At 40.5% G+C, this 25,524-nt stretch overlaps 1 protein-coding gene across 14 annotated transcripts in view; it reads left to right on the top strand.

The window, feature by feature from the left end:
* The window catches only part of mbnl1 (muscleblind-like splicing regulator 1), a 142,928-nt gene that overhangs the window by 29,116 nt on the left and 88,288 nt on the right, over nucleotides 1–25,524 (top strand). For 12 of the 14 annotated variants that reach the window (XM_062022793.1, XM_062022791.1, XM_062022798.1 and 9 more), the window contains exon 2: nucleotides 14,903–15,655. The exons of 1 other annotated variant lie outside the window; for it this stretch is intronic. In XM_062022793.1, coding sequence (XP_061878777.1) covers nucleotides 15,482–15,655 — 174 coding nt within the window. In that variant the 5' untranslated portion in view covers nucleotides 14,903–15,481. Of the gene's footprint in view, nucleotides 1–14,557; nucleotides 14,580–14,902; nucleotides 15,656–25,524 lie in introns of those variants that run through there. One more of the 14 variants, XM_062022795.1, reaches the window with a different exon arrangement.

The raw sequence follows: 25,524 nt of genomic DNA, 5'->3' as shown, positions 1-25,524 counted from the left end.
TTTAACTGAACTTGCAGGCCACCAGTTGAATTGCCCAAATGATGAAAAAAATGGAACATTGAGGAACACTAGCAGTATACCTACAGATGTTGAACAAATGACTGACTGCATTTGAAGTTCTGTATTTTTCACACTGAAAGGCGCACTTAAAATCCTTTCATTTTCTAAAAGATCGACACTGCGCCTTATAACCCGGTGCGCCTCATGTACATATTAATTCTGGTTGTGCTTACCGACCTCGAAGCTATTTTATTTGGTACATGGTGTAATGATAAGTGTGATCAGTAGATGGCAGTCACACATAAGATATACGTGTGGACTGCAGGTTGACCCCTGTTCAATAAAGTACAGGTAAGCAAACAACACGAAAACGTTGATGTTTCATTGAGAATATAGAAAATTACACACGACGCTCAAAAATCTGTCAAAATGTTTTAGTACGACTTTGTTAAGCTACAAAACCGCACGGCATAACGGCTACCGTAGCCAGACGTACTGTGCTTCAACATACGAGTATTATTATGGTGTATGTATAAGGACCGCAAAATGGCACATTTAGGAGACATATTTTATTTCGCAATATTATGCAAAACCAACTTTTCTTACCTATTGGTTGCTGCTGTTGTGTATTTGGGATCTGCATAAGTCCCGAAAATGTGTGCAGGTCCGCCATTGTAGTCCGCGCCGTAGTCAATAAGCTCCTTTTTCTCTGTCATCTTCATTCATCCTCCGCTGTTGCCTTTTTGTACTGCAAAGTAGCGAATACGTCTAACTTAAATGTGTCAGTAGACTCGCTATGGAAGTGCTAAAACTACAACATGGGGAGAAGATGCTGTTGAAGTGGATACACGTAAATAACACCACCACAAAACGGGGCATCCTGAAGAGACGGTCAGAAAAGTGGCCTTAAAGATGGTTTGTAAGATATAATCTATGCAACATTTTAAACAAGACCTGGGCAAATTAAGGCCCGGGGTCCGCATGCGGCCTGTTGAGCTTTTCAATTTGGCCCGCCGGACATTCCCAAATAATTTTTTTAGATCTTTAAGATGTAAAGTGTAGCTGCCATTATGATGTGCAGTGATGTTTTCTAATGACTGTAAGTCTTGAACTATACAAAGTATTTCAATGGTTGGAATCTGCACTTTTGCATGATCTTACTACTATTACTATGGTAATCTAATAAATTACTATGGTAATCTATTTAGTTACTATGGTCATCTAATTAGATACTATGGTAATCTAATTAGTTACTATGGTCATCTAATTAGTTACTATGGTAATCTAAGTCACAACAGCTCAGACGAGACACCAAGCAGTGTGGGAGGAGAGCGTTTCCACAGAGTGTTTCCAGAGTCTGAAATGTGGGTGTCAGGGACAGACGCGGAAGGAGATTTTTACAACAAAGTTCTAAAGCTTAGTGATGTATCAGATATATATATTATTTTCACCCTTCACGTTCATATTTCGCTGTGTTTGTTGCATTTTTGTTGCGTTTCGCTTGATTGTAAAATATGTGGATGGAGAGGGGGTGTGACGTTCATATGTTGTCAATATTCAGTGTTTTATCCTTCGTAGTTAATATTGTAAATCCCACATTCTTTATTTTCGTGTACATTCTGAGTATCTCATTCAGTAAAAAAACTTAAAATTCAATTTCTTTTTTTTAAGGCGGTCTATCATAACGTTTTTAGCATTCAATCAGACATTATTGTGAGGTTTTGTATTAGTGTTCCTAAAAGTAGATATACCGGCCCCCATTTTTTTCTCTAAATTTGGCCCCCCAAGTCAAAATAATTGCCCCGGCCTGTTTTAAACAAATAATTACATGTTCTGTAGACCACAAGGAAGTGTTTTAAATGTAGAAAAAAAGCAAATGACTCATTTTTTGTGCTTTATAATTGGGTGCGCCTTTTGCATGAAAATAGATCTGAATATACACGCTCGTCTGCATTGCGCCTTACAAGCCCGGTGCGCCCTATGGTCCAAAAATGACGTTAAACAAGCTACAGCAACACCTAAGTTACATAAATCACATTACGAAGAAAATGTGTTACTGCTGAAAAAGGAGAGGACTTAAAGGGGTGCTTTGCAGAACGCCTCAGTTATGTCAACCATAAGTTTGGACACCGCTTCTATCTATTTGTGAGCAAGGTTAAAATGTCAACGCAAGGATCTGCCGATGTGTTTACAGTAGCTCCAAGTTCCTCCGTACAACACGAGCACTGCAGTGTTTTTAGGAATTTGCTGCTAAAGTGTTTGTCTCCCAAGTTTTGCACTGAACTCTAAATAACAACTCTAGTTTTCACAGCTTCTCACAAGCAGTCAAAGACTGGCTTTTAGACCAGCAGTCCTGCTCACATTAGCAATACCAGGCAGGTAGTTGACCATCAGATGATACCCTGGCGGGAGCAGTCTGATTGCCACCAGAGTACCATTCCAATCTTGTAACATCGCAAACTTTTTTAGGTATGAAATATCAATGGGGTATATGGCTATTGAATGATACCCATATGGGTATCATCTGATGGCTACTGCACTATATGTGGACTTTGCTAAAAACTGCTGCACTTTATGTACTGTTACACTTGCAACTTGACCGCCCACTGATTTGTAACTCACATACCCTCTATGTCAGGGGCGTCAAACGTACGGCCCGAGGGCCGGATCAGGCCCGCGAACAGGTTTTATCCGGCCCGCGGGATGAGTTTGCTAAGTATAAAAATTAATCTGAACCTTTTGAATGAAAGAAACTGCTGTTCTAAATGTGTCCACTGGATGTCGTAATAGCAATTCTTTGTATCGTTGTAGATGATGCTATATATGTACAAAATAAACAACATGATGTTAGTACATCAGTCGAGGAAAATGATCAAACTACATAAATAACAAACATTTTCATATATTTTTTTTATTTTGATAGATTGAAAATTAACACCAATGAGTTGACTGATGAACATTGTCACATAATTTATTCAGAAAATATAAATAACGACAAATAAAGATAGAATACTATTAACTGCAACATGTAAGTGTAAAAAAACAACAACAATATTATGATTTGTACAATTTCAGAATGTGCTTGTTTTATTTTTTTTTAAACAAAGAAAAAGATCTGAAGTTGTCTTTATATTTAAGTTATCGTGCTGTGATTTTACTAGTCCGGCCCATTTGGGAGTAGATTTTTCTCCATGTGGCCCCCGATCTAAAATGAGTTTGACACCCCTGCTCTATGTATTGTACTTGTATTTTACATTTTTTATCATTATGTATTTTTTTATTGTTGTGTATTTTCAATCCTGTCATGCACCATAAAAGGACTACAGATGGAAATTAGCATGGTGCTGAATCTGGTGCAGCCATCGTCTTAGGTCATGTCTACACTAAGTCGTTTAACCCCTTAAACGAATAACTATTTAGCCTAAGCCCCGTTTCAGCCACACTAAACCAGCGTTTAAGATTCCCCTCCTCGGACAATTTTTTACACGGGTAAGTGCGCCGTGTATTTCTTGAATCTCCGGCTCTTAGCTTTGTATGGACTCATTGATCATTTTACAAACTGAGTTCGGAGAGGAAGTGTTGCCAGAAATATCGCACCCACACAGGAAGTGACATCAGAAAGAACGCGCCACAGCCAGCTTCATAATAAAGCGGTTTCGTAGCTCGCCGCTAACCACTGCAAATATGAAGACGAGTCATCCAGACATGCCCGTGTTTCACCTTCCTCTACATGTACAGACGCTTGTGGAAATCACACATGAATACCTTAAGAGAAAGCGATTGCAGCTATTTGGGATACAACACTTCTCAGACGACAAGACTTTCCAATGTCAGCTGTGATTCTACTTAGCGAAAAACTTTGTCCATTTGTCGGAGGAGAGACTGTCATAACGACGTGGACTATGGGATGTTCGTTTTCCCGAGATGTAAGAATCGTTGGAGTGGACAAGGCGTGAAGGTAAAGACATATTTATTTTTATCACTAACAAAAAGAACAAACAAAAGGCGCGCACAAGGCAGAAGTACAAAATCTTGGCTAAGAAAACAAATCTAGCACAAAGGCAGAAACTATGAACATGAAAATAAAGTCACTTACTGTGGCATTAAAGGCCTACTGAAATGAAATTGTTTTATTTAAACGGGTATAGCAGATCCACTCTATGTATCATACTTGATCATTTCGCGATATTGCCATATTTTTGCTGAAATGATTTAGTAGAGAACATCGACGATAATTTCGCAACTTTTGGTCTCTGATAAAAAAAGCCTTGCCTGTACCGGAAGTAGCGTGACGTCGCAGGTTGAAAGGCTCCTCACATTTCCCCATTGTTTTCAATGATGGCCGCCAGCAGCGAGAGCAATTCGGACCGAGAAAGTGACGATTACCCCATTAATTTGAGCCAGGATGAAAGATTCGTGGATGAGGTACGTGAGAGTGAAGGACTAGAGTGCAGTGCAGGACGTATCTTTTTTCGCTCTGACCGTAACTTAGGTACAAGGGCTCATTGGATTCCACACTCTCTCCTTTTTCTATTGTGGATCACAGATTTGTATTTTAAGCCACCTCGGATACTATATCCTCTTGAAAATGAGAGTCGAGAACGCGAAAATGGACATTCACAGTGACTTTTATCCCCACGACAATACATCGGCAAAGCACTTTTGCTACGGAGCTAACGTGATAGCATCGTGCTTAACTGCATATAGAAACAGACGAAATAAGCCCCTGACTGGAAGGATAGACAGAAGATCAACAATACTACCAAACTCTGGACCTGTAACCACACGGTTAATGCTTTCCAGCCTGGCGAAGCCAAGCAATGCTGTTGCTAACGACGCCATTGAAGCTAACTTAGTTACGGGACCTCGACAGAGCTATGATAAAAACATTAGCTCTCCACCTACGCCAGCTCTCATCTGCTCATCAAGACCCGTGCTCACCTGCGTTCCAGCGATCGACGGCGCGGCGAAGGACTTCACCCGATCATCGATGCGGTCGGCAGTCCGGAGACGGAGGAAGTCAAGGTAGTCACTGTAGCGCATCTGCTATCCAACTCAAAGTCCTCCTGGTTGTGTTGCTGTAGCCAGCCGCTAATACACCGATCCCACCTACAGCTTTCTTCTTTGCAGTCTCCATTGTTAATTGAACAAATTTCAAAATAATCACCAACACAGATGTCCAGAATACTGTGAAATTTTGCGATGGAAACAGAGCTGTTTGTATTGGGATACAATGGTGTCCGAATACTTCCGCTTCAACCATTGACGTCACGCGCAAACGTCATCATACCTAGACGTTTTCAGCCGGAAGTTTCCCGGGAAATTTAAAATTGCACTTTATAAGTTAACCCGGCCGTATTGGCATGTGTTGCAATGTTAAGATTTCATCATTGATATATAAACTATCAGACTGTGTGGTCGGTAGTAGTAGGTTTCAGTAGGCCTTTAATAACAACAACTTACTTGGCAGAGCAGGAATCTATGGCATGGAACACGTGATCAATGGAGTAACAGGGGTAGTAAGGATAACATGGGTGTCAGAAGTAGCAGAAGTCAAACAGAGTTAATGTCGCCAGACTGACTGCCTGGCAACTACAAGTTTAAATACGGGTGACATGATTAGTGAAAACAGGTGCGTGACTCAAAATGTGAAACAAGTGAAACTAATGGTTGCTATGGTGACAAAACAAGGTAGTGAAAAAGCAGGAACTAAGTGTACAAAAACCAAACAGAACAGAACTTAAACAAAACATGATCACATACATGACAGAGACAACGAGAATGCGAGCTCCCATGGATGTGATAACAAAAGGTAGCGTGTGCTTTGTATTACCTGGCCGTCGAGGGACGACTACGGAAAACAGCGAATGCATTTGGACTGAAAAAGCAGACTGTATCAGTTATTGTCCGCCATGTATGTCGCGGACTCAACGACGTGGTCCAGAGTATATAAAGTCACCAAAAATGAATGGGCAATGGAGGTGAAGGCAAAAGACTGAGGGGTGTCCTGAACAGATATCTAGATCCCTAGATTGATTGATGTAAAATGTTCTTTATCACATTGTTTACTTTTGCATGTCCATTAAAGATTTGATTCATTTATGATGGCTCAGGTGTGATTCACTACCATAGGGCCCCACAGCACACTGGATTCCAGTTCATTGAAATACCACAACACTGGATATTGTTCAGATAAGTTACATTTAAGAACTTGCACACAAAGCAACACTGGAGGGGACTATGACGTGTGCATTTTCCGCGCATGCGTACTAGGTCGCGTTGCGCCGGCGGACGGAGGGGAGCGGGGGTCTTGAAAGGTGGCATTGTTGTGTGTGGACAAGGATAAGGTTGGGTGTGATTTACCCTGGATAACCTTATCCGGCTTAGTGTAAACAGGGCTTTAATGTAACTGCACTGTAACTGTCCTTCAAATAAACAAATACAAACTTGGGGGACCTGCATGATGTCATTCCCGGGCCCCGGGTTCCGCCAGTTGAATAGCCCTGGCCTAGGGTGTGTTCTCATAACTGTGAACCACGCCCTTCTTCTTGTTTTTTCGTCGCTGCTGGAGCAGTTAGTCATCTCTCGGGACCTGCCTACCTTTAAGCACATTGTTTTTCTGTCTGTTGAGACGTGCTGCTTTCAGCTCCATCTTTGGCGTGAAGCTCTGGCAGCTTTCAAGCGTCGTCTGGTCCCTACCGGCGTTACCAAAGGCTAGTGTTGCTGTGTGACTCATTAGCAAAGTGCGTTTCTCATGTCAGAAACCGTTTGTGCTGTTGAGGCATATCCTGGCGTCACATGACCACCATCTTGATGCCTGAAACACTTCTGCTTGTTTCTTGTCACGAGGAAGAACGCGGGTCACCCTCTCACCGCTTCCCTTTCTCCCCCGTTACCGGTTTGTCGTCTCAAAGGGGAGTGCTGGCCACGCCGTCTGGGGGGACAGATGAGGTGTAAGTCGAGTGAAGACATGATGATTTCATCTGCAAAAGAACACGTTGAATTAGCGAAAGGGCGTGGCGGCCTGGCAATGAAGCAATCAATAAGGGAAGGAGGTCCATGTTCGGACATGACGGATCATATCGAGCGCTCATTATGAGAATTATTACACAGCGCTACATCTTGTCTGCACCTCTCTCTCTCTCTCTCACACACACACACACACACACACACACACACACACACACACACACACACACACACACACACACACACACACACACACACACACACACACACACACACACACACACACACACACACACAATTGATGGCTCCACCCGACCTCGTTAGCTGTTGTCCAGCTGTGGCTAAAGTTGTATTTGTCCACGCTCACCTGAATGTCGACAAATGTGAAGTGAATTATATTTATACAGCGCTTTTCTCTAGTGACTCAAAGCGCTTTACGTAGTGAAAACCCAATATCTAAGTTACATCTAAACCAGTGTGGGTGGCACTGGGAGCAGGTGGGTAAAGTGTCTTGCCCAAGGACACAACGGCAGTGACTAGGATGGCTGAAGCGGGGATCGAACCTGGAACCCTCATGTTGCCGGCACAGCCACTCTACCAACCGAGCTATACCGCCCCAAATGTGTTTTGCTGTTTGCTAATATTTACCCAGCTGAGCTGCAGCGACACATTCATGCAATGTTGTTGTCGTTTCCCCCGCCCCGCGACATTGCAATTAACGATTATTTTGATAGTCCATTAGTCAACGATTATCTTTACGATAAGTCGACTAATAAGATAATAAAGCGTACAAATATTTAATGGCTCTAATTTTTCATTGACTTCTAAATGCAGTTTAAACTATTTTAGCCATGTAACAACAATGATTACGTAGCCCCTAAAGCAGTGATTCTTAACCTTGTTGGATGTACCGAACCCCACCAGTTTCATATGCGCATTCACCGAACCCGAACCGTAATCATAAAATGATGTTATTATATTAAAGAAATACTAATAAAGGTATATTTTACAAACAGAAAGTTACAGGAATGTACACATGATCCCATGTTTACATCTCATTGTGCAACATGTGAATGTTTTAGTGGGAACTAAATGCGATATCTGAAAGGGGTACACATTATTTCCAAAGTAGGACCCCTCACCCAGACATATAATACTAGTCCACAGCTCATGAAAAACAATATGTTATAGTCATTGTAAGTGGGCCAAAACACTTATATTAGAAAATAATCTCATGGAAATGACTGCTGTCATTTGATTACAATAATAAAGGTAATAATGGGGCGGCATGGCGTAGTGGGTAGAGCGCCCGTGTCAGAAACCTGAGGGTTGCAGGTTCGCTCCCCGCCTCTTACCAATATCGCTGCCGGTGTGTCGGAGGGGCCGTAGGCGCAAATTGGGAGCCACGCTTCCGTCAGTCTACCCAGGGCAGCTGTGGTTACGAAAGTAGCTTACCACCACCAGGTGTGAATGAATGATGGGTTTTTAACATGTAAAGCAACTTTGGGTACTTAGAAAAGCGCTATATAAATCCCAGGTATTATTATTATTATTAATAAAACATTGAACTTGTTATTTAGTCAGGCTTGGGACATGTGTGCTGCAGGTCTGACGTCGCTCACATGTGCTCCACTGAATGCTCAAGGAGTTTTTACGTTTGCTCACACATATGGAAAATTAGAGGGAACATCGTTTGGGGGTATCCATAATACGCCGACAGGGAGAAGTTTTTATTTACACGATGAGTCGGGCGTGTCTTGACCTCCGCGGCGGAGGCTCTGCCGAACCCCTCAGGCAGACTAACCGAACCCCTAGGGTTCGATCGAACCCAGGTTAAGAACCACAGCCCTAAAGGGACATGGAGGGAAAAAAATGTTCTGCGAGATCTCGCAAAAGGTTTTTTCCCTATGTCAGTGAACCGGAAGTAAAAGAGACACAGCGATCGTGAACCGGAAGTGAAAACAGACACTGCAAAGGAGGAGCCTACCCATCATCCTTGGGAGAAGTTTAATGATTTCTATTTTAGTATTGGCCTAACATATAAAGACATCAAACTCATTCTTGCACGTAGACATGGCTTTAACATAAGTGAGAGACATCTGAAAAGAATACTCAGGGCGAGGGGGCTTTCTCATCATAATGGGAACTGCCATGTTGCGGTCCTGGTTGAATTAATCAGCAACGAACTATAGTACTCTGGCCAGCTTCACGGGTGCCGGTGGATGTACGCTAAATGTAGAGAACATGGACTACGAATAAAGAAGGAGGATGTGCGGTTGGCGTTGAATGAGCTGGGTCCGAGAGGAGTGTCACTAAGGCAAGCGAGACGCCTAAGACGACGGAGCTACTTTTCGAGATGTTCTAACTTCATTTGGCACATGGACAGCTATGACACTTCACTTCCGGTTCACCATCTTTGTGTCTGTTTTACTTCCAGTTCACTGACATAGGAAAAAAACCTCTTGCGAGATCTCGCAAAAAATGTTTTTCCCCTCCATGTCCCTTTAGGGGCTCCGTAAAAGATGACTAATTCAATCATAAATATGTATTTATACTGTAACTGTGCTGCTCATGCAGATGTTACAATTTAAAATGACTTTTAATTAACCGTGTTTATGTAATAAAATTAACCGTGTTTATGTGTAAAAACCCCCAAAACAAAACAGTTAAAATAGCAGCAATGAAAACAAAACACAAAATCTAACTTCCTCAAAAAGAAAAGCATGTTGTGGTGTTTAAAAAGCTGCACACTTGTATATGGACTATTGATTAAATATTGGCAGTTTTAGCACTCTAATAGAGTCAATTTCCAAATGAACAAATTAAAAAGATGGTTTGACAAAAACAGACTATCTTTGAATCCCAGTAAAACAAAAATAATGCTATTTGGTAACAGTAGAAGGGAAAGTCAAACACAAATACAAATAGACGGAATAGAAATGAAACCACATTTCGAGATATAATGATTGATGATGAATTAAACTGGAAATCTCATGTAAAAAATATACAACATAAAGTAGCAAGAAACACATCAATAATCCATCCATTTGCTACCGCTTGTCCCTTTCGGGGTCACGGGGGGGTCGATGAATAAAGTAAAACATGTTCTAGACCAAAAATCACTCCATATTCTCTACTGCTCACTAGTGTTACCATATTTGAGTTATTGTGTAGAAATATGGGGAAATAACTACAAAAGTACACTTCATTCACTAACGGTGTTACAAAAAAGATCAGTTAGAATAATACATCATGTTGGATATAGAGAACATACAAACCCTTTATATATTGAATCGAAAATACTGAAATTCCACGACAAAGTGAATTTGCAAACAGCTAAAATTATACACAAAGCAAACTATAATCTGCTACCGAAGAATGTACAACGATTCTTCTCAACAAAAGAGGAGAAGTATAACCTTCGAGGAAAATGTAATTTAAAACATTTGTACGCAAGTACAACACTTAAGACCTTCAGTATATCAGTATGTGGAATTAAATGATTGAATGGATTAAGCAAGGAAATCAAACAATGTACTAATATAATCCACTTCAAGAAACTCTTCAAACTTAAAGTGTTTACAAAGTACAAAAAAGAATAATCATTATAAACATTCTGAATTTATTTCATCCATCCATTCATTTTCTAGACAATCTTACTCGTCTCACCATATGAAATATAACTTACTTCACTAATTATTATTCATGTTTAATGTTATTACTTATGGAGTACATTGTGAATAAATTGAGAACAGCAAGTGAACGGAAGTTTTAGCAACTGCTATGTAAAGGAAAAGGGGTAGGATTAAATAAGCTCTGCTTCTTCCTACTCCTTTTCGAACATGTTGAATAGAGATACTGGAAATTGTGATGCATCATGTTGTATGCATGCATGTTGCAAATAAACTCAAACTCAATGTGTATAATTCTATCTTTGATTAATTATTAAAATGTTGGCTAATAAATAGATTGCATGTTTAATGTTATGATACCTCCTCATTGGTGTCTGTCTGTCTCTTTGTGTGTGTGTGTGTGTGTGTGTGTGTGTGTGCGCGCGTGCATGCGCAGTTTGCGTTTGTTAAAGTGCCTTTTTTACGACATTGCAAAATGACGCTGTTTTAAAAAGTACTTGAACCGATATAGACAAAGTTTAGCTGGCTGACTTTGGCTGAAATGATAGTTAAAGTTATATGTCACACAACTTTCTCATGTTTTTAACAAGAGTAAGAGGAAATATCCTCACACTCAACACGTTATCACTGGGGATGTTTTAGCGAGTGACACACTTCCGCCCGGAAAAAACACGAGTGAGGACGTCACGATTATTGTCCAGAAGTCTAATTGTCAGCGACAAATGTTAATGTCAATATACATTGTCGACTAATCGTTGCAGCCCTAGTTGAGTATGGTATCATCCAATTATACTAAATGGTATTTTTAGGGGTTGGTACTTTAATGGAAGGGTGCAGAAGGAGAATCCTGAGTCTATTCACGTCACCCAATCACATGCGGAGAAGAAAGAACACAACATAGCTAAAGTCAGTGCTAACAATACTGTCACATTTTAGAGCTATCATGCTATTCTTAGCATTTTGGCTGACAAAAACTAACAAAATAATACAACTTAAAATTGGCAGCCCTCCAGACTTGGTTTTTTACATGTGACCCCAAACTTGTCCTTATTTTTGAAGGAAAAGCACTGTACTTTTCAATGAAGATAACTTTAAACTAGTCTTAACTTTAAAGAAATACACTCTATACATTGCTAATGTGGTAAATGACTATTCTAGCTGCAAATGTCTGGTTTTTGGTGCAATATCTACATAGGTGTTTAGAGGCCCATTTCCAGCAACTATCACTCCAGTGTTCTAATGGTACAATGTGTTTGCTCATTGGCTCAGAAGGCTAATTGATGATTAGAAAACCCTTGTGCAATCATGTTCACACATCTGAAAACAGTTTAGCTCGTTACAGAAGCTACAAAACTGACCTTCCTTTGAGCAGATTGAGTTTCTGGAGCATCACATTTGTGGGGTCAATTAAACGCTCAAAATGGCCAGAAAAAGAGAACTTTCACCTGAAACTCGACAGTCTATTCTTGTGCTTAGAAATTAAGGCTATTCCACAAAATTGTTTGGGTGACCCCAAACTTTTGAACGGTAGTGTATATATGTGTATGTTAGGGCTGGGCGATATGGCCTTTTTTAAATATCTCTACATATTTAGGCCATATCGCGATACACGATATATATATCGATATTTTGCCTTAGCCTTGAATGAACACTTGATGCATATAATCACAGCAGTATGATGATTCTATGTGTCTACATTCAAACATTCTTGGTCATACTGCATTAATATATGCTCATTTTAAACTTTCATGCAGAGAGGGAAATCACAACTAAGTCAATTTAGCAAAAGTATATTTATTAACCAGTGGCACAAACATTCATGTCATTTCCAAAACAGAAAGTGCAAGATTGTCAGAGACATTTTAAAACAAGCTATGCACTTTTGTGCATGATGACACACAAGATATTTCAATAAGTGTCACATAAAAATGAGCTGCATATCAAATAGTATATGTCCTACGGTGTTGATGTGGAAATAGTTGCTTTGGCATTTAGTTGGTGTGGCACCGAACGGAGATGTTGACATGTAAAGACATCTTCCCACTTGAAGCCAAACCACCGCCAGATGATGGACCCCGTGCTCTTTTTCTTGGGAATTAATTATTCCTCCATTTGTTACCAGATTCGCACCTTCTTTTTCTCTTATTACCACTTAAACCACACCGTTAGCTGTTAGCATCACAGCTAACGTTACCATGTCGCTACCTGTCTGCTCCGCGGGAGCGTGTGACGTTGCTCACGTGACAGTATGTGAGGTATTTAAGAAGGTGCGCTTGTTTTTAAGTCTCTGTGAGAAGGAGAGACAGGAAAGAGTGAGAAACGCATGCAGTTTAATGCCCCGCAGCTAAAACCAACTGCGTGAGAACGTATACTCGAATATCACGATATAGTCATTTTCTATATCGCACAGAGACAAACCCGCGATATATCGAGTATATCGATATATCGGCCAGCCCTAGTATATGTATATGTATATATATGTACATATTTATATGTATGTATATATAACATATATATATATATATATATATATATACATATAAATATGTACATATATATACATATATATATATATATATATATATATATATATATATATATATATATATATATATATATATATATATATATATATATATATATATATATATATATGTATATATATATATATATATATATATATGTATATTTATGTACATATTTATATATATATATATATATATATATATATATATATATACACACACACATATATATATACATACATATATATATGTGTATATATATATATATATATATATATATATATATATATATATATATATATATATATATATATATATATATATATATATATATATATATATATATATATATATATATATATATATATATATATATATATATATAGACAGACAGCCCCTGAGTCAAAATATTGGCATAATTTCATCATAAATCACGGAACTTAAAAAGTGACCGTTTGTGCTTCTCTTCTCTTAAAAAGTAAGGAAACAAGTGACAGATGTGATCAACTTTTCTCATGTTTGGTGCTCATAAGCAGGCTGTGGGAACACATCTGTAAAAAGTAAATTTTTCCATCATAGGAAACCTTGGTGTCAATAAATCATAGTATTGAAATATTATTATTGGTTTGATGTGTTGTTATTAACCACCCTGTAAGAAAGAGGTTTTTTTTTTTTTCCCAATGATTTGTACTCCTGGGCTGTGTGTGCTGTGTGTTGGGTGCAGTGCGGTGTTTGCGTTAAGATAGCGCTTGCAAATGCAAAGGTCATGCAAAGCGGGCGATGTTGCTTTTTGCTATCAGCGTGTCGCGCAGCTGCAACGTCACTCTCGCTCTCTTTTTTTCTGCCAACACATCTCACCATGTTGCCCGGGTCATCCTGACCGGCGCTGCGCTGGTGCAGGGCTGCTCATACAGCGCTGCTGCTGCAGTGTTGTAACATTCACAGTTCCCAGCACTGCTGAAAGTGCACACGCTGTTCTGGGGAAGAAAGGGTGTGGTAATTTACCCTCCTCCTCCTCCTCTTATGATAAGCGTCCCCTGGGAGTCTCACCCTTCAAATTCCACTGGTGCTTTCACCAAAAATAGATATTTTCACTGCATTTCAGCATCGGGGGAGGGGTTGGTGAATAAACTCCTGAGCGTGCTCTGGATTTGTGATGGCCTCTTCGTGTTAGAACACATTAGACAAATGGTGTGATTAGTTCTTTTCTGTCTGGCAGCAGGCAGGTCAGTCTTCGCTCGGCTCCGCCTCCCCTCACCTGGCGCTCGGCCCAGAATGTTGCTGCAACTCTCGCTAACTCCCATTGGCCCTCGCTCTCGCGCACTTTCGAAAAGGAGGGAAATGACTAACCTCTCCCCCCCCCAATGCCTCAACTTCCCCTTTTCTTTCACTCTCTTCCCCGCTTTCATCTTCAGACATATTTGCAGCGGCGTGGTCTCTGCCACACTCGGCTGTAAGTGATACAGGATTTTTTTAAATCTCATTTCACGCTGCGTCGACGTGGTGGAAAGTTGTGAATGGCTGCTCTGTGCACTCCGTCGTGTGTGTGTGTGTGTGTGTGTGTGCAGCGTGGCCTGACGAGCGTGTGTGTGCACAGCATGTGTGTTTAGCTCAGTGGGCGGCTGAAAGTTGTATTTGTCTAGCTGACAAACGGCGCATTTCTGACATTTCTACGCATTCTTCATTCCCACTGTCGCATAGCTTAGTTGCGTCGTGATTAGAGACGTGGCGAAAAGGTCAAGTGAAAATGTATTTATTTCTTTTCTCTCTCCGCAGAGGAAGTGCCTTTGCTGATGTGTGCCGCAGCTTTGGCCCGCTTCTACCGCTGAAGCGCCATCCTCCGCCTGCCTCGCCTTCGCTCGCTTGCAAGGAAAGGCGTCCGCGCTCTCCTCAAACTGCACCCAGGCCCGTCGGTCCGTCCGCCATCATCACCACCACCAGCTTCAGCTAATCCTCACCTGACAGCCCAAATCCACCACCAGGCCCACGCAGAGCATCACGCACCTTGCCTTTGACTTACCTTGGCCTTGGACCCCCTTAAGCCTCCACAGTGTCCTTAATCCCACCCTCCAAGAAGCAGACTAGGCCCCAGACTATCACCTTTGTTGCCTGCTTCACCACATCAGGTCTCTCTCCTGTGCCACTTTGAATGTTCTAGAAAAAAAGAGTGAGCAATAAGAGGGAACGTTCAACTTCAGTTCTGGATACAACCCGCTGACTTGATCCAGGAAGATGGCGCAATAACACTTGCAGCCGCACTTCGTCCTGCCACATTTCACCCTGGACACTGTCCCACGCTAACATAACCACACGCGAGCATAAGAGAAGCTGCGGATTATAATTATCGCAGTTGCCATGGCGATGAACATAGCGCAGATCCGCGACACAAAGTGGCTGACACTTGAGGTGTGCCGGGAGTTCCTCAGGGGCACGTGCTCCCGCTCGGACCAGGAGTGCAAGTTCGCTCATCCGGCGAAGAGCTGCCAGGTGGAAAACGGACGGGTCATCGCTTGCTTCGACTCGCTCAAGGTAAGAAAAAAACAAAAAACGCAGGGGACGGGTCGGGGGGCTCAGAGAGTTTCAGGCCATCCCCTCAATGATTGGTCAAAAGGCACTCAGGTGACTACAGGGCGCCATGTTTGCTACCAACTTTGAGCAGATGCTATACAGGGCTCAAATTTAACCACCCTCGTCATTTGCCGTAATGCCCTAAAAAATTGACCAACATGTTATGTTATGTTGTGTTATTTTCATTTATTATGCGCCCCCCCAACCAACTGTTACATCAGCCCGGAGCGCAGCCCGAGTGGAAGAACAAAAAAAAAGCTAAAAACCAAAAAAAATCAGAAACAGAGACTGAGACACACAAAGGAATCTAAACTAAACATTTAAGACTCACAATGAACACATGAATCAAAAGTCATCTGCGGTAAAGAGGTGAGTTTTAAGCTGTGCTCTAAAAGAGTCCAGAGTGGTGGCGGACTTAATATTCAGAGGGAGCTTATTCCATAGCCTAGGTGCCATCACTGAGAAAGCACGGTCTCCCTTTGTCACTAGGTTTGACCGTGGGACCCTTCAGGGTCACCTGGTTGTCCGATCTAAGGCAACGACCAAGCCTGGAGCTGGTGGGTTGGTCCAGGAGATCTTTAATGTAACATCCGCGGCAAGATCATGCCGTGACCGCCCTTGACTTTTTCCTTGTTAATGGACAAGGGACGTAACAGTAAAGAGTAAAATGATAGTAATACCGTCTAATTTTTAAATAACCAACAATTTATTAATGCATGTTAGGCAACACTAAGTCAGGCGCATGCGCACTAGCGTCGTATAGCTTGATAATCATGGCGGACTAACTACACAGACTTTGCTCAGGGGATTTTCCCTCGGAGTAAACGGAGGCAAGCGCTTGGTTTAACGTCATTTTTCCCTCGCTTCTCGCCGTGCGTTTAAGAGCGCACTGCTGTGTTTGGATGGAGACAGGTGTGGACACTTGTCCCCACACTAAAAGTATACAGCGAAGGAGAAAACTATTGTGACTATATTGACTGAGAGTTGATGATGTGAGGAAACATGCAGCAGGCGACGTGTCGTGAACGTTGTCACATCTTGTCTATAAAGTCTTTAGCTTGTTCACTCCTCCTTTATTTAACTGCAAACTGTATCAGTGTTCAAATAACATCAATACTAGCTCAAATGTTTTGTCATCTTATCGAATTGAACGCTGGCTGTGAAGATTGTGTATTTGATGTGTGAGGTGTCACTCCTCTTTTTTTTTGTTGACCAAACTGTTGCACTGAACTACAAGGATGCGTTGTTGGAGAAGAACAAAGCTTGTTTATTAGACTTCATCTTCATTAGCCAAACTGCTTTGAGTTTTATCCATCCATCCATTTTCTACCGCTTGTCCCGTTCAGGGTCGCGGGGGGTCGCTGGAGCCTATCTCAGCTGCATTGACAGACAACATTCACACTCACATTCACACACTAGGGCCAATTTAGTGTTGCCAATCAACCTATCCCCAGGTGCATATTGATATCAAAAAGTAAACGTCATGTTTTTGTTTTTTTACATTTCTTCTGTTTTTCTCATGTCACAAAGGTGTTACTTCAAAAACCATTCATGTGACACAGCATTTTGTTAATGTTTTATTGTGTTTAGTTAATTCCTATATGACATGTTTCTGCTCATACTCTTAATGAATCTGTCCCGATACATCATCTACATGTACATATATATGTACTGTACATAACTTAAAAACATAAATAAATAATAAATAAAAAAATACCTCCTTCTATCAAAATGTAAAAATAAAGATAAAGGCATCATGTAATGACAAAAAAACTGACAAGTTGATATTAACATTGAATTAAAAAAAACAGTGTATGTATATATATATATATATATATATATATATATATATATATATATATATATATATATATATATATATACATGCTTTGGAGCCCCTGCCTCGAAAGAAAATAATGTTAGCCTTGGTGCCCTAAAATATGAGCCCTCCTTTAAGGCAACACTTGCCTTGACCTTAAAAAGTTACAATTCGAGGCCTGCTATGTGTTTGCGAGGTGTAAAAATGCACTGTTGTGCAGCGTGGTGCTCCTCCTCCCGCGAGTAATTGTGGACATCTTTTAGGTCGCTTTCTCCACAACCTTGAAAGAAGACAAGGGATGGGAATTTCCTTTCGAGGCAGCAATTACAGCGTCTTGTGCCAGGTAGACACGCGACACGACGTCCGTGTTTTGGCCAGGAGAGAACACACAGAAGATCATACAAGTAATAACAGAATAAATGAGCAGATTAAAGAGATGGCTTGAGAAAAACAGACTTGGAATATCAGTAAAACTGAAATAATGCTATTTGTTAACAGTAGAAGTGAAGGTCAAACACAAATGAAAAAGATAAGAAAATGAACTGGAAATCTCATAACATATACAACATAAAGTGGCAAGAAATACGTCAATATTGAATAAAGCAAAAAATGTTCTGGACCAAAAATCACTCCATTTTCTCTACTGCTCGCCAGTGTTACCATATTTGAGTTATTGTGCACAAATGTGGAAATAACTACAAAAGTACACTTATTCACTTACAATGTTACAAAAAAGGAAAGATCAATTAGAATAATACATAATGAGTGATTACAAATACTTTGGAGGCACACACTAAAGTCATAATTTCTTCGTGATTGTTGGTCCATAGCTAGTGAAGACTTTGGCACAATGAGGGTAATAAGTTAATTTTTTGGTCGTTCTGTATATTTTATTTATGTTTATTGCACCGTGGGGTGCGTGTTAGAGTGCCTGCTGGTCACAAAACACTTGCGCGAAATGTTATTTTTACAAAATAAAAGCATGTTTTATTGTAAATTCTTGAGATGGACTATACCGTATTTTTCGGAGTATAAGTCGCTCCGGTGTATAAGTCGCACCGGCCGAAAATGCATAATAAAGAAGGAAAAAAACATATATAAGTCGCACTGGAGTATAAGTCGCATTTTTGGGGGAAATTTATTTGATAAAACCCAACACCAAGAATAGACATTTGAAAGGCAATTTAAGCCGTAATAAGTGTACGTTATATGACGCATAAATAACCAACTGAGAATGTGCCTGGTATGTTAACGTAACATATTATGGTAAGAGTCATTCAAATAACTATAACATATAGAACATGCTATACCAGGGGTCGGCAACCCAAAATGTTGAAAGAGCCATATTGGACCAAAAATACAAAAACAAATCTGTCTGGAGCCGCAAAAAATTAAAAGCCATATTACATGTGTCATGAGATATAAATTTAATTAAGAGGACTTAAAGGAAACTAAATGACCTCAAATATACCTACAAATGAGGCATAATGATGCAATATTATTGTACATAGCGCTAGCCTAAATAGCATGTTAGCATCGATTAGCTTGCAGTCATGCAGTGACCAAATATGTCTGATTAGCACTCCACACAAGTCAATAACATCAACAAAACTCACCTTTGTGCACTCATGCACAACGTGGACAAAATGAGACAGAAAAAGAAGTGGCATAAAACACGTCCTAGAAAGTCGGAGAAAGTTATACATGTAAACAAACTATACGGTGAGTTCAAGGACCGCCAAAATAAGTAGGACAAAACGGCGCTCGCCAAATACTCGAATCAGTGAAGCATGTTTAATATAAACAGTGTGATTTATAACATTTAGGGAGGTTTGTGTCATGTTTGTCCTCCTACAGAAACCATACTAAAACAAAAAAATTGATTTTTTTTCCCCTCATCTTTTTCCATTCTTCATACATTTTTGAAAAATCTCCAGAGAGCCACTAGGGCGGCGCTAAAGAGCCGCATGCGGCTCTAGAGCCGCGGGTTGCCGACCCCTGTGCTATACGTTTACCAAACAATCTGTCACTCCTAATCGCTAAATCCCATGAAATCTTATACGTCAAGTCTCTTACGTGAATGAGCTAAATAATATTATTTGATATTTTACGGTAATGTGTTAATAATTTCACACATAAGTCGCTCCTGAGTATAAGTCGCACCCAAACTATGAAAAAAAACTGCGACCTATAGTCTGAAAAATACGGTATATAGACATATTATTTTGGTCGATTTCGTCAGAAAAACTACCTTGAAAACGACAGAAAATTGCATGCACCCAGGCCTGTCGTTCAGTTGGCCATACTCTCTTTGTGCACCACTCTGGGGAGGCAAGACGCACAGGAAGTCAGAGGAGGAAGTCGATGGTCAGAGTTCAGACATGCGCGCTAATGGTCGGCGATAAGAGCGCGTGCCGCGTGGCAGACATCAAGTCACAGACTAGAAATAGCAGACTTTTTTTTTTTTTTACGGCCAGTGTCGTTGCTGGAGCGCACCATCTGGTCCCGGCATGTGCTCTCCCTGGTGCCGCCCATTTCTGGTCAGGTGACCACCAGGTCACGTGATTAGACATGTTACTTCACTGCAATGGGGCAGGATTACACCGTAAACATTGTGGTGCATCAGCACAGTGCTCAAAAGACTTTTTTTGGACTGTTATTGTCTGTAACTCAGATGCTCTCAGCAACTGAATAGAAGTGAGGCCATAAAGTCGGGAACTTCCTGTGCCTTACAAAACCAAAACTTTTATTTTAAGGCAGAGGCAAGAAAGCAAACATACAGTCGTGGTCACAAGTTTACATACACTTGTAAAGAACATAATGTCATGGCTGTCTGGAGTTTCCAATCATTTCTACAACTCTTATTTTTTTGTGATAGAGTGATTGGAGCACATACTTGTTGGTCACAAAAAACATTCATGAAGTTTGGTTCTTTTATGAATTTATTATGGGTCTACTGAAAATCAATCAATCAATAAATCAAAGTTTATTTATATAGCCCTAAATCACGAGTGTCTCAAAGGGCTGTACAAGCCCCATATCAGGGCAAAAAAAAATGTGACCAAATCTGCTGGGTCAAAAGTATACATACAGCAATGTTAATACTTTCTTACATGTCCCTTGGCAATCTGACATTACATGGACAAAGATAAGACCTTCTGGAGGAAAGTTCTTTGGTCAGATGAAACAAATATTGAGCTGTTTGGCCACAATACCCAGCAATATGTTTGGAGGAGAAAGGGTGAGGCCTTTAATACTAGGAACACCATTCCTATCATCAAACATGGTGGTGGTAGTATTATGCTCTAGGCCTGTTTTGCTGCCAATGGAACTGGTGCTTTACAGAGAGCAAATGGGACAATGAAAAAGGAGGATTACCTCCAAATTCTTCAGGACAACCTAAAATCATCAGCCCGGAGGTTGGGTCTTGGGCGCAGTTGGGTGTTTCAACAGGACAATGACCCCAAACACACATCAAAAGTGATAAAGGAATGGCTAAATCAGGCTAGAATTAAGGTTTTAGAATGGCCTTCCCAAAGTCCTGGTGTAAACGTGTAGACAATGCTGAAGAAACAAGTCCATGTCAGAAAACCAACAACTTTAGCTGAACTGCACCAATTTTGTCAAGAGGAGTGGTCAAAAATTCAACCAGAAACTTGCCAGAAGCTTATGGATGGCTACCAAAAGTGCCTTATTGCAGTGAAACTTGCCAAAGGACATGTAACCAAATATTAACATTGCTGTATGTATACTTTTGACACAGCAGATTTGGTCACATTTTCACTAGACCCATAATAAATTCATAAAAGAACCAAACTTCATGAATGTTTTTTGTGACCAACAAGTATGTGCTCCAATCACTCTTTCACAAAAAAATAAGAGTTGTAGAAATTATTGGAAACTCAAGACAGCCATGACATTATGTTCTTTACAAGTATATGTAAACTTTTGACCGCGACTGTACCTTTCCCTTTATTTGCCTCCTTTTTATCAGGACACGTCAGAAGATGGGCGGGGCTCACTTTTACTCCCACTTTCCAGCTTTGTTGCACTTGTACACTTTCTGACAGACGGTAGTGGTGACTCACGGTCACTGGCAGTGTGTGTGCAGGGCTGAGTTCGGACGAGGACACTCATGAGACCTTTCTGGAAGCTCAGTGCCAGATGTGGACATAAGCGGAACTCCCAGATTTCCTCTCGCTGTTCCTGTAATATGTGTGTCTCAACTACTGTATAAACTAAATAAAAAAAAAGCGCCTGGGTGGTGCTACCGCCGACTGAACGAGGAGGCTATTAATGAAGACAGCAATCAAATTAAATCTCCACTTTAGGAAAACACATGATTAGAAGTGAACGTATCAGCTTAAGTTTTTTTGTTTTTTTTGTACAGTTTGTGCCGTAATTGTGCAAACAAATAGCTTCCCTGATGCAAAGAGGACCAGAATTACAGGGGGTCCGCATTTACATAATGGCAAAGTCCTTATATTCCTCTAATTCAGGGGTGTCAAACGTACGGCCCGAGGGCCGGATCAGGCCCACGAACAGGTTTTATCCGGCCCGCGGGATGAGTTTGCTAAGTATAAAAATTAACCTGAAATTTTTGAATGAAAGAAACAGCTGTTCTAAATGTGTCCACTAGATGGCACAATAGCAATTCTTTGTATCTTTGTAGATGATGCTACATATGTACAAAATAAACCTCATGATGTTAGTACATCAGTGGAGGAAAATGATCAAACTGCATAAATAACATCTTGTAATTTGATTTTGATATAATTGTTTTATCTTGATAGATCTGAAAATGAACACCAATGAGTTGACTGATGAACATTATCACATAATTTATTCAGAAAATATAAATAACGACAAAAAAAGTATATATACTATTAACCGCAACAGGTAATTGTAAAAAAAACAACAACTTTATGATTTTGTACAATTTCAGAATGTGCTTGTTCTATTTTTAAACAAATAAAACAATCTGAAGTTGTCTTTATTTTTAAGTTATCGTGCCGTGATTTTACCAGTCCGGCCCACTTGGGAGTAGATTTTTCTCCATGTGGCCCCCCATCTAAAATGAGTTTGACACCCCTGCTCTAATTGACCAAGTGGAGGGGATCTACCTCATTCATATATATCATTTATATTTGTTTCTTTATGAAAGTGATGTTTTTGTTAACAAGTTAAAGGTGTTTAATGATAATACAAGCATGTTTAACACATATAGATTCCTGTCTTTCATGAAGACAATATAAGTTGGTGTATGACCTGATTCTGATGACTTGCATTGATTGGAATCAGACAGTAGTGATGATAACGTCCACATTTTCAAATGGAGGAGAAAAAAAGTCCCCCTTTCTGTCTAATACCACATGAAAGTGCTTGCTTTTTGCCATCTTATTTGTCCAGCTTCCATACTCCTTTTTATACACTTTACAAGAAATACATTGGCGGCAAACTCCGTAGCTTGCTAGCTTGTGCGCGCCAGCTTTCTGAGACTCTTATTTTGTTGGCGCAGGCAGGATGGAGCAGCACTTTTATTGTGAAGACAGGAACTGTGCAGTCGGTCTTTAGATTTTTGACGGCAGGTACGGCGCGAGAGTCTGTTGAAATAAAAAGTGTTTCTCGCCTTCCTGTCGGTCATTTTTTCTTAATAATGATCTGACAGCAGCCAGCGTCATCTCACAAGACCCTCAGGTGCCTTTAATGTCAATCAAGTGACGAAAGTGACGTTTTAGTGAAGATTGATTGATTTTTAGGTCTATTTTTTTAATGCCTGGCTGGTAATCGACTGACATACCCTCCGCCTTCGACCGATAGCTCACGATCAACGTAATGGGCACCCCTGTTCTGAAAGATGCTCCCAAAGACAACTAGAAGATCCTAATCTTGGGTCAGTGCCATATAGTGCACTTTACAGGGGCGTAGCACCAAATTCTGGGCCCTCATACACAAAACTCCTGAAGGTCCCCTCATCCCACCCTAAACCCCACATCATACACACACACTTGACATGTTTACATGCAATAAAACACATGTCAAAATGAGGTTTTTGACTTTTTAAAGATGGGATTAACATATCTAGAACAAAGCTAGATAAGGATTAGCTAATTCACGTATAATTATCTTTCGCGGATAACACAAATCATAACCATTATTACTATGATTATATTAAGATTAGTGCGACTCCCTGTGTCTTTAAGTGATGTCTCTGGTTTTTAACTTTCATTGAGGGTCTTTGAACACACAACAGTTATGTGCAATGAGAGGCAAAAGTCAAACTTGCAGACAACTTTCCACAAATAGATGCATAACATTTGTACTTTCCTCAATCCCCTCATCCTAGTTCCAAAATGCTGGTGCTTTGTGTGCATGCTTGAAGGTGAGCTCTGAAGTGTTTGCCTCCGTCCAGGTGAAATCTATTTTGCATTTTTGATAGGTTTTTGATTCAAGCAATCTTGTTATTAAGCTTTCATGGCCATATTTATTTCATATCAAGATTTATGGCATTCTATTTTTTTGCCCCTGAGTGCCATGTGTGTGATTTTTGTCATGTCAATGTGAACAATACCTTTTTGCTTGGTTTCAATCCAAGCCAGACCTCTTTAGCCTGCGGATATAAATCTGATTGGCATCCCATCCAACTGCAGTGTGAACGATCGGGTCACGTTCATCCCACCAGTATGTCTGACTGGTAACTGGTTGCCCTCAAATTTCCTCTATAGATAAATTCTAACAAAACGGAAACTCTGATAATTTCTCCCGATAAAAAGATCCCCCTGATCAAGAACTCCCTTAGTGGCCTGGGTGCATCTGTTCAAAGCAACCTCAGAAACCTTGGGCTTGTGTTGGATCGGTCCAAGTCTTTGGAGGGTCACTGTTCTCAACTGACCAAAAACTGTTTTTATCACCTCAGAAATATTTCTAAAGTGAGATATTTGTTGTCAAAATTGGATCTGGAAATGATCATTCACGCGTTCATTTCATCTGGTATTGACTATTGCAATTCTCTCTTCACTCTTTTCAACAAGTCGACACTAAAGAGACTTCAGACGGTACAAAATGCAGCTGCCAGACTTTAGATCGGTGCACCCAGAACAGTCCATGTCACCCCCATTTGATCCAGACTTCTTTGGCTTCCAGTCAAATTCAGTTGAAGATTTTAGTCCTGACTTTCCATGCGTTGCATGGTGGGGCCCCTCAGTACATCACTGACTTGTTATGCCCCCTACTCTTCAGTTGCATGGTGGGGCCCCTCAGTACATCACTGACTTGTTATGCCCCTACTCTTCAGTTGCATGGTGGGGCCCCTCAGTACATCACTGACTTGTTATGCCACTACTCTTCAGTTGCATGGTGGGGCCCCTCAGTACATCACTGACTTGTTATGCCCCTACTCTTCAGTTGCATGGTGGGGCCCCTCAGTACATCACTGACTTGTTATGCCACTACTCTTCAGTTGCATGGTGGGGCCCCTCAGTACATCACTGACTTGTTATGCCCCTACTCTTCACGGTCTTCAGGCCAGGGTCTTCTAAAGATCCTCAAAATGTATTTTAAAACCCTGGCATTCCAGACTACAGCTCCCAGACTCTGGAACAACTTGCACCAGTCCCTCCGTAATCTTGACTGTGTTGACACTTTTAAGAAACATTTGAAAACTTCTCTTTTTAGTAAAGCTTTTAGTTAATGCACCTTTTAACTATCTTTTTTAATCACCTTTGTATCCTTTTTATGTTGTTGTTCATTGATTTGTTGTTTTACTTCACCTATGTTTTGTACAGCGCTTTGTCATTTTATCTGTGAAAAGCGCTTTATAAATCAAATTTACTTACTGTATTTTTCGGACTATAAGGCGCACTTAAAATCCTTTTATTATCTCAAAAATCGACAGTGCGCCTTATAACCCGGTGCGCCTAATGTACGGAATAATTTTGGTTGTGCTTACCAACCTCGAAGCTATTTTATTTGGTACATGGTGTAATGATAAGTGTGACACGTAGATGGCATT

Source organism: Entelurus aequoreus, linkage group LG16 (genome assembly GCF_033978785.1).
Source record: "Entelurus aequoreus isolate RoL-2023_Sb linkage group LG16, RoL_Eaeq_v1.1, whole genome shotgun sequence".
Classification (NCBI taxonomy): Eukaryota; Metazoa; Chordata; class Actinopteri; order Syngnathiformes; family Syngnathidae; genus Entelurus; species Entelurus aequoreus.
This window is presented reverse-complemented; position numbering and strand designations above follow the sequence as displayed.